Source organism: Salvelinus namaycush, unplaced genomic scaffold (genome assembly GCF_016432855.1).
Source record: "Salvelinus namaycush isolate Seneca unplaced genomic scaffold, SaNama_1.0 Scaffold804, whole genome shotgun sequence".
In the NCBI taxonomy this organism is placed as follows: domain Eukaryota; kingdom Metazoa; phylum Chordata; class Actinopteri; order Salmoniformes; family Salmonidae; genus Salvelinus; species Salvelinus namaycush.
In genome coordinates, this window is record NW_024061536.1 from 1 (window position 1) to 17,344 (window position 17,344).

A 17,344-nucleotide genomic window follows, 5' to 3' on the forward strand; every position below is an offset into this window, starting at 1 on the left:
ACCCTGGTCCCAAGCTTTCCATCTCCTATATCCAAAGAGAAACCCTTCTCTCTCTACCCTGGTCCCAGAGCTTCCTATCTCCTGTTGTCATTATGAAGCCAAACAATGACCAAAGGATTTGGAAAGACGGTACAAACAGATCTGGGACCAGGCTAACCCTTGTTTGAATATCAGGCAGTTAGTTCAAACAGATCTGGGACCAGGCTAGCCCTTGTTTGAATATCAGGCACTTAGTTCAAACAGATCTGGGACCAGGCTAACCTTGTTTGAATATCAGGCAGTTAGTTCAAACAGATCTGGGACCAGGCTAGCCCTTGTTTGAATATCAGGCAGTTAGTTCAAACAGATCTGGGACCAGGCTAACCCTTGTTTGAATATCAGGCACTTAGTTCAAACAGATCTGGGACCAGGCTAACCCTTGTTTGAATATCAGGCAGTTAGTTCAAACAGATCTGGGACCAGGCTAACCTTGTTTGAATATCAGGCACTTAGTTCAAACAGATCTGGGACCAGGCTAACCCTTGTTTGAATATCAGGCACTTAGTTCAAACAGATCTGGGACCAGGCTAGCCTTGTTTGAATATCAGGCACTTAGTTCAAACAGATCTGGGACCAGGCTAGCCCTTGTTTGAATATCAGGCACTTAGTTCAAACAGATCTGGGACCAGGCTAGCCCTTGTTTGAATATCAGGCACTTAGTTCAAACAGATCTGGGACCAGGCTAGCCCTTGTTTGAATATCAGGCACTTAGTTAAAACAGATCTGGGACCAGGCTAGCCCTTGTTTGAATATCAGGCACTTAGTTCAAACAGATCTGGGACCAGGCTAGCCCTTGTTTGAATATCAGGCACTTAGTTCAAACAGATCTGGGACCAGGCTAACCCTTGTTTGAATATCAGGCACTTAGTTCAAACAGATCTGGGACCAGGCTAGCCCTTGTTTGAATATCAGGCAGTTAGTTCAAACAGATCTGGGACCAGGCTAGCCCTTGTTTGAATATCAGGCACTTAGTTCAAACAGATCTGGGACCAGGCTAGCCCTTGTTTGAATATCAGGCAGTTAGTTCAAACAGATCTGGGACCAGGCTAGCCCTTGTTTGAATATCAGGCAGTTAGTTCAAACAGATCTGGGACCAGGCTAACCCTTGTTTGAATATCAGGCACTTAGTTCAAACAGATCTGGGACCAGGCTAACCCTTGTTTGAATATCAGGCACTTAGTTCAAACAGATCTGGGACCAGGCTAGCCCTTGTTTGAATATCAGGCACTTAGTTCAAACAGATCTGGGACCAGGCTAGCCCTTGTTTGAATATCAGGCAGTTTGTTCAAACAGATCTGGGACCAGGCTAGCCCTTGTTTGAATATCAGGCAGTTAGTTCAAACAGATCTGGGACCAGGCTAACCCTTGTTTGAATATCAGGCACTTAGTTCAAACAGATCTGGGACCAGGCTAACCCTTGTTTGAATATCAGGCAGTTTGTTCAAACAGATCTGGGACCAGGCTAACCCTTGTTTGAATATCAGGCACTTAGTTCAAACAGATCTGGGACCAGGCTAGCCCTTGTTTGAATATCAGGCACTTAGTTCAAACAGATCTGGGACCAGGCTAACCCTTGTTTGAATATCAGGCAGTTAGTTCAAACAGATCTGGGACCAGGCTAACCCTTGTTTGAATATCAGGCAGTTCGTTCTAACTGATCTGGGACCAGGCTAGCCCTTGTTTGAATATCAGGCACTTAGTTCAAACAGATCTGGGACCAGGCTAACCCTTGTTTGAATATCAGGCAGTTAGTTCAAACAGATCTGGGACCAGGCTAACCCTTGTTTGAATATCAGGCACTTAGTTCAAACAGATCTGGGACCAGGCTAGCCCTTGTTTGAATATCAGGCACTTAGTTCAAACAGATCTGGGACCAGGCTAACCCTTGTTTGAATATCAGGCAGTTAGTTCAAACAGATCTGGGACCAGGCTAGCCCTTGTTTGAATATCAGGCAGTTAGTTCAAACAGATCTGGGACCAGGCTAACCCTTGTTTGAATATCAGGCAGTTAGTTCAAACAGATCTGGGACCAGGCTAGCCCTTGTTTGAATATCAGGCAGTTAGTTCAAACAGATCTGGGACCAGGCTAGCCCTTGTTTGAATATCAGGCACTTAGTTCAAACAGATCTGGGACCAGGCTAACCCTTGTTTGAATATCAGGCAGTTAGTTCAAACAGATCTGGGACCAGGCTAGCCCTTGTTTGAATATCAGGCACTTAGTTCAAACAGATCTGGGACCAGGCTAACCCTTGTTTGAATATCAGGCAGTTAGTTCAAACAGATCTGGGACCAGGCTAACCCTTGTTTGAATATCAGGCAGTTCGTTCTAACTGATCTGGGACCAGGCTAACCCTTGTTTGAATATCAGGCAGTTAGTTCAAACAGATCTGGGACCAGGCTAGCCCTTGTTTGAATATCAGGCAGTTCGTTCTAACTACTCTCATGACCATTTTAGAACCTGTCTAGAACATGTCAAATTGACAGATTTTTGTCTAATATAACTTTTTTCGTTTCCTCTCTTCTCCTCCATTCCCACCGATCCAGGGCGGCATTTGCCAAGGAGTCAGAGGTGCTGACGGGTAACCTGGGTGACAAGCTGATCCCGCAGAACGAGATCCTGCGTGACGTGAGCGACCTGAAGGCCCTGGCCAACCTGCAGGAGAGCATGGAGTGGCTGGCCTCCAGACTCAAAGGCTTCTTCATCAACCTGCCCCACGCCGCCAGTGAGTATACACACGCACGCACGCACGCACGCACGCACGCACACACACACACACACACACACACACGCAGAGGCAGGTGCGCGCGCGCAGAAGGGCAATAGTAAAGGGCTTACATGTGTTACATATATATATACTGTATGTTACAGGAGAAGGTCAATTTGGGAAATATATACGTTCCCCGTAACAAATTTGAAACAGGAAAGGAGCCAGCATATATTACAAGTTAAATCAGTTTACAGACAGTGAGCTGGTATGGGTCATATCAGGACAATTTATCTGGGAATAAATCAAGGAGGCAGGCGCACGCACAGAGGCAGGCGCACGCACAGAGGCAGGCGCACGCACAGAGGCAGGCGCACGCACAGAGGCAGGCGCACGCACAGAGGCAGGCGCACGCACAGAGGCAGGCGCACGCACAGAGGCAGGCGCACGCACAGAGGCAGGCGCACGCACAGAGGCAGGCGCACGCACAGAGGCAGGCGCACGCACAGAGGCAGGCGCACGCACAGAGGCAGGCGCACGCACAGAGGCAGGCACGCACAGAGGCAGGGGCACACACCTTATGGCTTGCATTCATGCAGGGTTGGTGGGATGTGCGTGAGGAGGGTGCGGGGGGGAGGTGTGTGTGTGTGGACTGAAGGGCTGCTTGTTCAACACCTGTCCTACACAGCCAATGAATGAACAGTATACAACACAAGCAGAGGTTCCATAATGCTAACATGGACTGTGCAACGTCTGTTCTAATGACTGTACATACTGCCACTAGTATACACATCCACTCCCAATGGCATGTATATGTACACACACTGTAGTCTGACACCTGAACAGTCATGATTAGTAGCTGAAGTTATTTATTCTCTCAGTCTCTCACACACACACACACACACACACACACACACACACACAGCAGTAGTTTTCCTCTCTGTCATGAAGAGTTTGTCTGAGTGAATTACCACCGTCTAATTAGAGCCAGGTAGGAGGGCTTCCAGACACAAACACCACTTTATACACGCTCTAATTAGCCCTGGAAGTGTGTGTGGTTGGTTTCAGAACTGTCAAAGACCTTTTACTCACTGTCTTTACAGAGACCTCATTTATTACTGATAATGGCTGTGTGTTCCATTGTCATCATCAGAACACACACACACACACACACACACACACACACACACACACACACACACACACACACACACGTAGAAAGGACACAGCCCATCTTAAACTCAGTGTTGTGATCACCTGTTCCAGAGCATGAAAGTGACTTCTTCCTCTGTTGCGTCCCATGTCACCTCCTTCATTTTACACCTATAAAAGTTCCAATTTCCTCTGTGAACTTCCCTTTTCTGAACGACTTAAATGAGGGATTTTCTTTCTATTGGTTTTTTTTTGGGGGGGGGGGGGGGGGGGGGGAGACAGTGGGAGCGCTATTCATTCCTCCTCGGCAGCTCAGATAAGAATTCAATAAGAGAACGGGCGGCAAACGTGGCATAATTATCATTAATTCTGCCGAGTGGCATTAATGGAGTGTGTTTTATCGTGGCGGGACAGCCACAGTATTGTTCATTATTTAGTGTTTGCCTAGGTTGATGGGGCTCGGCGCGGGGCGGCGGAGGGAGAGAAAAAAAACTCCCTTCTTCTTATCTCTCCGTTTCCCCCTTCTTCCCTAAATTGGATTTCATATTACAGAGCCAGTCAGGTATGGACAAGTCATTTTCTTTCTCTTGTCTTCCTCGACTCGTACACGTTTTCTTCTCTCTCTGCGGTGTGATGGCCGTGCTAGATGAACGAGTCTTTCAGTCGGGCCGGCTGTCCTTTGGAGTGTGGCGAGGTCCTGTACCACCCGTGTTCCTCCACGGTAGTGGAACGAATGAACGACCTTGAGACAGACAGGACCAGAGTCATAGAGTTTAGTCATTGAGCTTTCTACCTTAAAGCATTACGATGCATAAAGTGTTTACGTGAAACCACATCACTTGATTGATTGATTTAATGTATTGGATAATTAACTATCAACATTACATGCATTAAACACCAAGCTTATTTCTGTTGTTCTCCTCATTCTCTGATAGGGCTGTTTCAGGCAGGAAGTGTGGGACTGCGGTGTCATTGTCCTTCCTGTGTGTTTCAGTTGGAGCGTTGTTTAAAAGAGGAGGGCAGAGCACTATGAAGTGATATTAGTGCCAACAGATGTATTCTGTATTGAATCATATTAAGAGCCATAACTGTTGGACTAACAGGGGACCGGCGTAAGCGGAGTTAACGTGTGATCTGTGAACCTCCATATACAGCTGGTACAGCACGCTGATGCTCTGCTATACTGGCTACATTAGAGCTGACTGTTAAACCTCCATATACAGCTGGTACAGCACGCTGATGCTCTGCTATACTGGCTACATTAGAGCTGACTGTTAAACCTCCATATACAGCTGGTACAGCACGCTGATGCTCTGCTATACTGGCTACATTAGAGCTGACTGTTAAACCTCCATATACAGCTGGTACAGCACGCTGATGCTCTGCTATACTGGCTACATTAGAGCTGACTGTTAAACCTCCATATACAGCTGGTACAGCACGCTGATGCTCTGCTATACTGGCTACATTAGAGCTGACTGTTAATCTATCAGCCAAGTTATTTACACAACCAACATCGGCCCCCCAAAGGAGTGGCGCTGCATCTCAGTGCTAGAGGCGTCACTACAGACCCTGGTTCGTTTCCAGGCTGTATCACAACCGACTGTGATTGGGAGTCAGATAGGGCGGCGCACAGTTGGCCCAGTGTTGTCTGGGTTTGGCCGGGGTAGGCTGTCATTGTAAATAATAATTTGTTCTTAACTGACTAACTAACTGAGTTAAGTAAAGGTTAAATATAACATGTAAACGGACAATGCCCAGCCTCGTATGCAGGAGGTAGATCGACCCAGAGAAATCACTCTAAGATGGACATTTCCTATAATCACCTCCCAATGTCTGTGGCTGGGCTGCATCTGTAAAACACACACACACACACACACACACACACACACACACACGCACACGCAGGGATAAGGCAGGGAGAAGATTAGCATGATAAATACACACTGCCTCTGTCAAGACGCTGCTGAATCTTAATTTAATCTTAATTTGATTAAACAATCGTGTGTGCATGGTGTGTGTTTGATATGACAGAGAGACAGCGGTCATCCAGTGTGTGTGTGTGTGTACTCTAATGGTGATTGGCCGTGAGGGTGGCAAGGGCGAGGGTCTTATCGCCCATTTGGGCGCCGCTCTGGACGCCTAATCCTCTCAGACAATATTTACCTGAGTTGACACACACACAACACACAACACGCACACTGAGGGCACCTGCCGACGTGATAGCCGCTTTCTGTTGAGAACAGCTGTATGTGTAGGTTTCTAAAAACTGGATCTGTCTCTGTCTGTCTGTCTGTCGAGCTGTCTGTCTGTCTGTCTGTCTGTCTGTCTGTCTAGCTGTCTGTCGAGCTGTCTGTCTGTCGAGCTGTCTGTCTGTCTAGCTGTCTGTCTAGCTGTCTGTCGAGCTGTCTGTCTGTCTAGCTGTCTGTCGAGCTGTCTGTCTGTCTAGCTGTCTGTCTAGCTGTCTGTGTCTGTCTGTCTGTATGTCTGTCTGTCTGTCTGTCTGTCTGTCTGTCTGTCTGTCTGTCTGTGTCTGGCTATCTGTCTGTCTGTCTGTCTAGCTATCTGTCTGTCTGTCTGTCTAGCTGTCTGTCTGTTGAGCTGTCTGTCTGTCTGTCTAGCTATCTGTCTGTCTGTCTAGCTATCTGTCTGTCTGTCTGTCTAGCTGTCTAGCTGTCTGTCTAGATGTCTGTCTGTCTAGCTATCTGTCTCTCTGTCTAGCTGTCTGTCTGTCTAGCTGTCTGTCTGCTGTCTGTCTAGCTGTCTGTCTGTCGAGCTGTCTGTCTGTCTAGCTATCTGTCTGTCTAGTTATCTTTCTGTCTGGCTATCTGTCTGTGGCTATCTGTATGTCTGGCTATCTGTCTGTCTAGCTATATGTATGTCTGGCTGTCATGTCTGTCTGTCTATCATGTCTGTCTGACTGTCATGTCTGTCTGTCTGACTGTCATGTCTGTCTGTCTGACTGTCTGTCTGGCTATCTGTCTGTCTGTCTGTCTGACTGACATGTCTGTCTGACTGACATGTCTGTCTGGCTGTCATATCTGTCTGACTGTCATGTCTGTCTGACTGTCATGTCTGTCTGACTGTCATGTCTTTCATGTCTGTCTGACTGTCATGTCTTTCATGTATGTCTGGCTGTCATCTCTGTCTTGGCTGTCATCTCTGTTTTGGCTGTCATCTCTGTCTTGGCTGTCATTTCTGTCTTGGCTGTCATGTCATGTGTTTTAATGTTTCATTCATCTGTTTGTGTGAGTGAGTGTTTTATTTTTTATATAAATTGGGTGGTTCGAGCCCTGACTGCTGATTGGCTGACAGCTGTGGTATATTTAAGCAAAAAGCGTGAGGGGGGGTGTGGTATGTCCAATATACCACGGCTAAGGGCTGTTCTTACTCATGACGCAATGTGGAGTGCCGGGATACATTGACCATATATCACAAACCCCTGAGGTGCCTTATTGCTATTATAAACTGGTTACCAACGTAATTAGAGCAGTAAAAATAAATGTTATGTCATACCCATGGTATACGCCCTATTATAAACTGGGTGGTTTGAGCCCTGGAGGCTGATTGGCTGACAGCTGTGGTATATCAGTCCTTATACCACGGGAATGACAAAACATGAATTTTTTTACTGCTCTAATTGGGGGGTTTGTGTTATATGGCCATTATACCACGGCTAAGGGCTGTGTCCAGACACTCTGCAATGTGTTGTGCTGAAGAACAGCCCTTAGCCGTGGTATAATGGCCATATACCACACCTCCTCCTGCCTTATGGATTAACTATGTTATGTCTGTACATGTGCATCTTTATTTCTTCAATAGCTGCGTTCAGTGGGCAGTTGATGGTGATTATTTTATAACAGGCCGACTGTAGTCTTTGCTCCAGTGTGTCTCGTGTGTGTGTGTCTCGTGTGTGTGTGTGTGTCTCGTGTGTGTGTGTGTCTCGTGTGTGTGTGTCTTGTGTGTGTGTGTGTGTGTGTGTCTCGTGTGTGTGTGCCTTTGTGTGTGTGTGTGTCTCGTGGTGTGTGTGTGCCTTTGTGTGTGTGTGTGCCTGCGTGTGTGTGTGTCTCGTGTGTGTGTGTGTTTGTCTCGTGTGTGTGTGTCTCGTGTGTGTGTGTGTGTGTGTGTGTGTCTCTCGTGTGTGTGTGCCTGCGTGTGTGTGTGTGTGCCTGCATGTGTGTGTGTGTCTCGTGTGTGCCTGTGTGTGTGTGTGTGTGGCGTGTGTGTTTGTGTGTGTGTGTGCCTGCGTGTGTGTGTGTGTCGTGTGTGTGTGTGTCGTGTGTGTGTGTGTGTGTGTGTGTGTGTGTGTGTGTGTGTGTGTGTGTGTATGTGTGTGTGTGTGTGTGTGTGTCTCCAGTGATCTGCAGGTCAGTTTCACGTTTGCGTTAGTTCAAATCCGAGGCAGCCATGCTTCTCCTGCCTCCAGACAGCATGCACTCTAGATCTGCGTCTCAAATGGCACCCTACTCCCTACATCAGAGGTAGATAGTACCCTACTCCCTACATCAGAGGTAGATAGTACCCTACTCCCTACATCAGAGGTAGATAGTACCCTACTCCCTACCTCAGGGGTAGATAGTACCCTACTCCCTACGTCAGAGGTAGATAGTGCCCTACTCCCTACGTCAGAGGTAGATAGTACCCTACTCCCTACATTAGAGGTAGATAGTACCCTACTCCCTACATCAGAGGTAGATAGTACCCTACTCCCTACATCAGAGATAGATAGTACCCTACTCCCTACATCAGAGGTAGATAGTACCCTACTCCCTACATCAGGGGTAGATAGTACCCTACTCCCTACATCAGAGGTAGATAGCACCCTACTCCCTACATCAGAGATAGATAGTACCCTACTCCCTACATCAGAGGTAGATAGTACCCTACTCCCTACATCAGGGGCAGATAGCACCCTACTCCCTACATCAGGGGTAGATAGTACCCTACTCCCTACATCAGAGGTAGATAGCACCCTACTCCCTACATCAGAGGTAGATAGCACCCTACTCCCTACATCAGAGGTGGATAGTACCCTACTCCCTACATCAAGGGTAGATAGTACCCTACTCCCTACATCAGGGGTAGAGAGTACCCTACTACCTACATCAGAGGTAGATAGTACCCTACTACCTACATCAGAGGTAGATAGTACCCTACTCCCTACATCAGAGGTAGATAGTACCCTACTCCCTACATCAGAGGTAGATAGTACCCTACTCCCTACATCAGGGGTAGATAGTACCCTACTCCCTACATCAGAGGTAGATAGTACCCTACTCCCTACATTAGAGGTAGATAGTGCCCTACTCCCTACATCAGAGGTAGATAGTACCCTACTCCCTACATCAGAGGTAGATAGTACCCTACTCCCTACATCAGAGGTAGATAGCACCCTACTCCCTACATCAGAGGTAGATAGCACCCTACTCCCTACATCAGAGGTAGATAGTAGTACCCTACTCCCTACATCAGGGGTAGATAGTACCCTACTCCCTACATCAGAGGTAGATAGCACCCTACTCCCTACATTAGAGGTAGATAGTGCCCTACTCCCTACATCAGAGGTAGATAGTACCCTACTCCCTACATCAGAGGTAGATAGTACCCTACTCCCTACATCAGAGGTAGATAGTACCCTACTCCCTACATCAGAGGTAGATAGCACCCTACATCAGAGGTAGATAGTAGTACCCTACTACCTACATCAGAGGTAGATAGTACCCTACTCCCTACGTCAGAGGTAGATAGTACCCTACTCCCTACATCAGAGGTAGATAGTACCCTACTCCCTACATCAGGGGTAGATAGTACCCTACTCCCTACATCAGAGGTAGATAGTACCCTACTCCCTACATCAGGGGTAGATAGTACCCTACTCCCTACATCAGAGGTAGATAGTACCCTACTCCCTACATTAGAGGTAGATAGTGCCCTACTCCCTACATCAGAGGTAGATAGTACCCTACTCCCTACATCAGAGGTAGATAGCACCCTACTCCCTACATCAGAGGTAGATAGTAGTACCCTACTCCCTACATCAGGGGTAGATAGTACCCTACTCCCTACATCAGAGGTAGATAGCACCCTACTCCCTACATTAGAGGTAGATAGTGCCCTACTCCCTACATCAGAGGTAGATAGTACCCTACTCCCTACATCAGAGGTAGATAGTACCCTACTCCCTACATCAGGGGTAGATAGTACCCTACTCCCTACATCAGAGGTAGATAGTACCCTACTCCCTACGTCAGAGGTAGATAGTACCCTACTCCCTACATCAGGGGTAGATAGTACCCTACTCCCTACATCAGAGGTAGATAGCACCCTACTCCCTACATCAGAGGTAGATAGCACCCTACTCCCTACATCAGAGGTAGATAGCACCCTACTCCCTACATCAGAGGTAGATAGTACCCTACTCCCTACATCAGAGGTAGATAGTACCCTACTCCCTACATCAGAGGTAGATAGCACCCTACATCAGAGGTAGATAGTAGTACCCTACTACCTACATCAGAGGTAGATAGTACCCTACTCCCTACGTCAGAGGTAGATAGTACCCTACTCCCTACATCAGGGGTAGATAGTACCCTACTCCCTACATCAGGGGTAGATAGTACCCTACTCCCTAAATCAGAGGTAGATAGCACCCTACATCAGAGGTAGATAGTACCCTACTCCCTACATCAGAGGTAGATAGTACCCTACTCCCTACGTCAGGGGTAGATAGTACCCTACTCCCTACGTCAGAGGTAGATAGTACCCTACTCCCTACGTCAGAGGTAGATAGTACCCTACTCCCTACTTCAGAGGTAGATAGTACCCTACTCCCTACATCAGAGGTAGATAGTACCCTACTCCCTACATCAGAGGTAGATAGTACCCTACTCCCTACATCAGAGGTAGATAGTACCCTACTCCCTACATCAGAGGTAGATAGTACCCTACTCCCTACATCAGAGGTAGATAGCACCCTACATCAGAGGTAGATAGTAGTACCCTACTACCTACATCAGAGGTAGATAGTACCCTACTCCCTACGTCAGAGGTAGATAGTACCCTACTCCCTACGTCAGAGGTAGATAGTACCCTACTCCCTACATCAGGGGTAGATAGTACCCTACTCCCTACATCAGGGGTAGATAGTACCCTACTCCCTAAATCAGAGGTAGATAGTACCCTACTCCCTACATCAGAGGTAGATAGTACCCTACTCCCTACGTCAGGGGTAGATAGTACCCTACTCCCTACGTCAGAGGTAGATAGTACCCTACTCCCTACGTCAGAGGTAGATAGTACCCTACTCCCTACATTAGAGGTAGATAGTACCCTACTCCCTACATTAGAGGTAGATAGTACCCTACTCCCTACATCAGAGGTAGATAGTGCCCTACTCCCTACGTCAGAGGTAGATAGTACCCTACTCCCTACATTAGAGGTAGATAGTACCCTACTCCCTACATCAGAGGTAGATAGTACCCTACTCCCTACATCAGAGATAGATAGTACCCTACTCCCTACATCAGAGGTAGATAGTACCCTACTCCCTACATCAGGGGTAGATAGTACCCTACTCCCTACATCAGAGGTAGATAGCACCCTACTCCCTACATCAGAGATAGATAGTACCCTACTCCCTACATCAGAGGTAGATAGTACCCTACTCCCTACATCAGGGGCAGATAGCACCCTACTCCCTACATCAGAGATAGATAGTACCCTACTCCCTACATCAGAGGTAGATAGTACCCTACTCCCTACATCAGGGGTAGATAGTACCCTACTCCCTACATCAGGGGTAGATAGCACCCTACTCCCTACATCAGGGGTAGATAGTACCCTACATCCTACATCAGAGGTAGATAGCACCCTACTCCCTACATCAGAGGTAGATAGTAGTACCCTACTCCCTACATCAGAGGTAGATAGTACCCTACTCCCTACATCAGGGGTAGATAGTACCCTACTCCCTACATCAGAGGTAGATAGTAGTACCCTACTCCCTACATCAGAGGTAGATAGTAGTACCCTACTCCCTACATCAGAGGTAGATAGTACCCTACTCCCTACATCAGAGGTAGATAGCACCCTACTCCCTACATCAGAGGTAGATAGTACCCTACTTCATACATCAGAGGTAGATAGCACCCTACTCCCTACATCAGAGGTAGATAGTACCCTACTCCCTACATCAGAGATAGATAGTACCCTACTCCCTACATCAGAGGTAGATAGTACCCTACTCCCTACATCAGAGGTAGATAGCACCCTACTCCCTACATCAGGGGAAGTCAACCCTGTTCTTGGTTTAACTGACCTGGAAGAGCAGGTGTGTATAATTTAGACAATCACTGAACTGATCAATTATCTCAGTTGGTCAGGTATGAAGCCTAGTTGGAACAACATCCTGCTGTAGCTCTGACACTGCAGGAACAGGGTTGGCTACCCCGGCACCACATAGTGGACTACTCTTGACCTGATCCCTATGGGCCCTGGTCAAAAGGAGTGCACTATATAGGGAATGGGGTGCCGTTTAGGACGTATCTAGCTGTGCTGCGCTCCGCTGCTCAACTCTCTGTAATGAGGTACTATAGAACCATGCTGTCCTGGGGGAGAGTTGTTCTTTGACCGCGTGTTCTTTTTGCAAGCATAGGCAGGATTTTGGAGTTAGGGGGGGATTTGCCTGTGAGGTAGAGACGGGGAGGGAGGATGAGGGGGGATTTTTTTTTACCTTGACCTGAGCAAGTGGTGGGCTGCTCCCTCTAGCAGTAGGAAGTATTTGCATAGTCAGTGGTCTACTTTCTTTCTCCAACACACAATACAAGCCTGAACAGCTCTAATGGTTCCCTTGATACCTTGAATACTTTTACCTTTCTGTTTTACACATGCATGTCTAGTGTTTTATTCACTGAGTCTTTATTTCTCACATACTCCCAGGCTGTCTCTCAGGCATACATAAGCATAGACACATCCCATCTCTCTCATCATTCTCTTTCCCTCTTTCTCTCTCTCTCTCTCTCTCTCTACCTTCATCCCACCCTCCTTCCATCCTTCCCTCTCTCCTCTCTCTCCGCTTCCATTCCCCTATCTATCTCTCTCTCTCTCCCCTCCTTCCATCCTTATCTCTCTCATCTCTCTCCCCTTCCATTCCCCTCTCTCTCTCCCCTCCTTCCATCCTTCTCCCCACTCTTTCTCCTCTCTCCACCCCCCCCCCCCCCCCACCTTCTCTCTCTTTCTCTATCTTAGTGCAGATGTCTGTCCCATTCCACACACAGAATAATTAACACCAGTCCCTATGCATCATTCATGACTTCACTCCACCCCTCCAGGATAAACCCTCCCTCTCTTCTTCTTCCCTTTCTCTTCCTCCTCTCTGCTGGAGGTCTGGAAAGAGCAGACCGACGAGTCAATGGAAAGTTCTGCACCACATTGAACTGGTTCAGACAGGAGGCATCAACTCATAGTTGTTTCTTTCATGTTCTCTCTCTTTGTTCTCTGTTAGCTTTCCTGTCATTGACCAGCCAGAGCACTAGAGTATTTATCCTGTGTGTCTGCGTGTGTGTGCATGTTTGTGTGTGTGTGCCATTGATCTGCCCCCCGTCTCTCCCTTAATGTGTGCCACCCTCATCTCCTGCAGATGGCAAGGAACAGACGCCTCCCTTAGATGGGATTGGAAAATAATTGGATAAGCACTACACACTATACAGTACACACACTACACACTCACACAAACACGCATAAACAAAAACACACACATATATTTACAAAGACCTCACATACTAGGAGAGAGAGACCGACAGAGAGAGAGACCGACAGAGAGAGAGACCGACAGAGAGAGAGACCGGCGGAGAGAGAGAGACCGGCGGAGAGAGAGAGACCGGCGGAGAGAGAGAGACCGGCGGAGAGAGAGACCGACAGAGAGAGAGAGAGACGCAGGGAGAGAGACACAGGGAGAGAGAGACAGACTGAATCCAAAGAGATTAGAGAGGGAAAGTTGACATAGATGGGAGGTATGGAAGGCTGTCAGTCAGAAAGAGCGCAAGTTCCTCTGTTCCTGCCTCTAAATTGGTGGCCCCATGCCGTGGAGTCTTGATCGCATCATCAAAGTGTGACAGGCTGAGGCGTACTGTGTTCCCCTGGTGAGACTTCCTGCTGTTAGGCTTTCCTCCCCAGAGCTGCCAAAGACATTATGTGAAATGCACTGGAGGAATCACACAATGCAGTTACTTTAACACACACACACACACACACACACACACACACACACACACACACACACACACACACACACACACACACACACACACACACACAGGTGTTTACACACAACACACACACACACACACACACACACACACACACACACACACACACACACACACACACACACACACACACACACACACACACACAGGTGTTTACATACATATACACACACACTCAGGTGTTTATACACAACATACACACGCCGTGGCACACAAACAAGCTCTCACAGTCTCACATCAGAATTAGATGTTGTTTGCAAAGTTCTACACCTGAAATGTCAAAATGTTTAGAGTTAAGTTTAGGCATCAACTCCGGATTCTGAAGGTTAGACATTAACTCTGAATGGTTATGGTAAGGGTTTGGGTTAGGCTGAAAACAAATAATATCAACAACTACTTTCTATGACTGGATTCAAACATGCAACCTTTGGTCTGTTTGGAACCTTTGGTCTGTTTGGAACCTTTGGTCTGTTTGGAACCTTTGGTCTGTTTGGAACCTTTGGTCTGTTTGGAACAGATGCTTACCGCCATCCCCGTCCACAACGCCCTCGCATAACCAAAACCTTCTTGATGGTAACGGCGCTCACTGTTGCCCCTAGTGACTGGTTTCCACGTCATCTCTCAACATCCTCAGACATGGATGGATGTTGAATACTGACTTGTATCACAGGTGACCTGCCTGGGCACACAGCTCGCACCCGTTGTCTGTGAACTCTTTGTTGCAAGGTCATGCAATAAAATGCAAATTAATTACTTAAAAATCATACAATGTGATTTTCTGGATTTTTGTTTTAGATTCCGTCTCTCACAGTTGAAGTGTACCTATGATAAAAAAATTACAGACCTCTACATGCTTTGTAAGTAGGAAAACCTGCAAAATCGGCAGTGTATCAAATACTTGTTCTCCCCACTGTATATAAGTCCAAAAATGGATGTAGAAACTGCTGATTGCCCCTTTAAAGAACCTGTGTGATGTGTTAGTTTATTTACCATTCATGTGCTCGTGGGAAACATCCCGGTTGGAACAATTCTTCAACCAATGAGATTTTAGCTAGCTATGTGAGCTAACTAAAGTTTCGAATAATTAAGTTAACTAGGTTGCAAACATGGTCAATATAGTCAAATTAGCTACATATCAACAATGCTACATATCAAGTGTGTTGATATGTAGCAGTGTAATTTTCTCAGACTTTCCGACTTGTAATTACAACTTGGAGGGCCGTTCAAGTGAAACGTCCCAGTCGGAGTCTCGTATTTCCGATAACTCAGACACCACATGAACACACTATTTGTCCCGAGGACTTCACCTCCTGTTTAAAAGGTGGCGTAGTGTTGGCTACTGGATTTTTCTATTTATGGTTAAATCAGTCAAGTGATTCTGAGGTTAAAGGATGTGTGTTGTCATACCGTATACCCCGGTATATGGTATAAACGTTATATCGCCCAAGCCTCGGTGATACCACCTAAAGGAGGACTGAGAGAGAATAGGATGTTTACATTAATAAAAAAAATATATATATATTAAGGTGTTTTCTGACTTCATTGAACAGATCGAGAAGATGGCAGTGGGAAAGGTAGAGGTTGTGTCAAATGGGGGTAGGATCGGATTCTAACCTATGCCGGATTCTAACCTATGCCGGATTCTAACCTATGCCGGATTCTAACCTATGCCGGATTCTAACCTATGCCGGATTCTAACCTATGCTGACACTGTAGACGTGTGTGCCAGAGGCTGCGTCATTACCACTAGACCAGCCAGGCCACAACAGTGTTTACACATTTCACCTTTCCCCCAGCATAGACTGTTAAGTATCCAGGAAGTGCATTTGTTTACAACTGGCAAAGGGTCTGCAAAGCATCTTTATGTGTCCCACCAACAGTCACCCTGAAACACCAGCCTCCAGGGGGTGGAGAGGACCTTGAACAGGGGCACACTGGGGAACCTGCCATTCTCCCTGTAGTTGTTGTCCAGGCGGGACAACATGGCCAGGTGGGCAAAGCGGTACGCTGCTGTAGCAATACGTGTTGGCAATGCTTGGATCAATCTTCTTATCATAGCCAGGGTAACGGCCAAGCTGCCGGGCCATGGCGTCTGGGCCAACGGCGTGAGGAACGTAGTCCCTGGACACAAACACCTAGGAGGGAGAGAGAGGAAGAGAGTGCTTGTAGATTAATTTGTAGGTGAGTATGTGACAGGACAGATGTGTCAATGTAAGAATATTAAAGAATCTGTAAATGTGTGAGAAGGAGAAGCAGAGTGTGTGTTAGAGACTATGCACTGGACATATAGCGGAGAGAAGGAAGTGATATGTGTGTCAGTTTGTGGTACCAGGTGTAGGTGCCCATGTTCTTGCGGGCCTCCTGGTACAGAGTCTCAGCCTCCCAATGTGGTTGATACCTCTCAGGGCATGGGCCAGACGGTTGTGCTCACTCATGGACATTGTTTGAATGGATGTCAAGGTTACGTTCTCTTCCCCACGAACATCACCTGGCAGACAAGAGATTTACAGGTGAGGTAAAATAGTGATTGAGACAACTATTGTACATGAAAGTTAGTTACTCTAGTCAAAGTTTGCTCTCTTTTTGTCATCATTCTTTTCCGTAGACTTTAACTTCAATTGGTCTACTCTTCAGACAAACAGATTTAAAAGGCTGACCTGCAAAGAAGCAGCTAATGTCCTCCACATTGGTGGTGTTGGTGATTCTCTTCCTTCTAGTTACGGTGGGGTGTCTGATAGTATGTAGTTCCTTCTAGTTACAGTGGCCACTCCAATACCTTGACTTTGTTGTCCTTAAGCTATTTTGCCACAACTTTGGAAGTATGCTTGGGGTCATTGTCCATTTGGAAGACCCATTTGCGACCAAGCTTTAACTTCCTTCCTGATGTCTTGAGATGTTGCTTCAATATATCCACATAATTTACCTTCCTCATGACGCCATCTATTTTGTGAAGTGCAACAGTCCCTCCTGCAGCAAGCACCCCCACAACATGATGCTGCCACCCCCGTGCTTCACGGTTGGGATGGTGCTCTTCGGCTTGCAAGCCTCCCCTTTTTTCCTCCAAACATAACGATGGTCATTATGGCCAAACAGTTCTATTTTTGTTTCATCAGACCAGAGGACATTTCTCCAAAAAGTACGATCTTTGTCCCCATATGCAGTTGCAAACCATAGTCTGGCTTT

General features: G+C 47.0%; 1 protein-coding gene across 1 annotated transcript in view; it reads left to right on the forward strand.

Moving 5' to 3' along the window:
* The first annotated feature begins 577 nt into the window (after window positions 1-577).
* LOC120042919 (exocyst complex component 4-like) overlaps window positions 578-17,344 on the forward strand; it is a 56,225-nt gene continuing 39,458 nt past the window's right edge. Inside the window, exon 1 of the mRNA XM_038987684.1 lies at window positions 578-2,762. Coding sequence (XP_038843612.1) covers window positions 2,705-2,762 — 58 coding nt within the window. The 5' untranslated portion in view covers window positions 578-2,704. The remainder of the gene's footprint in view (window positions 2,763-17,344) is intronic.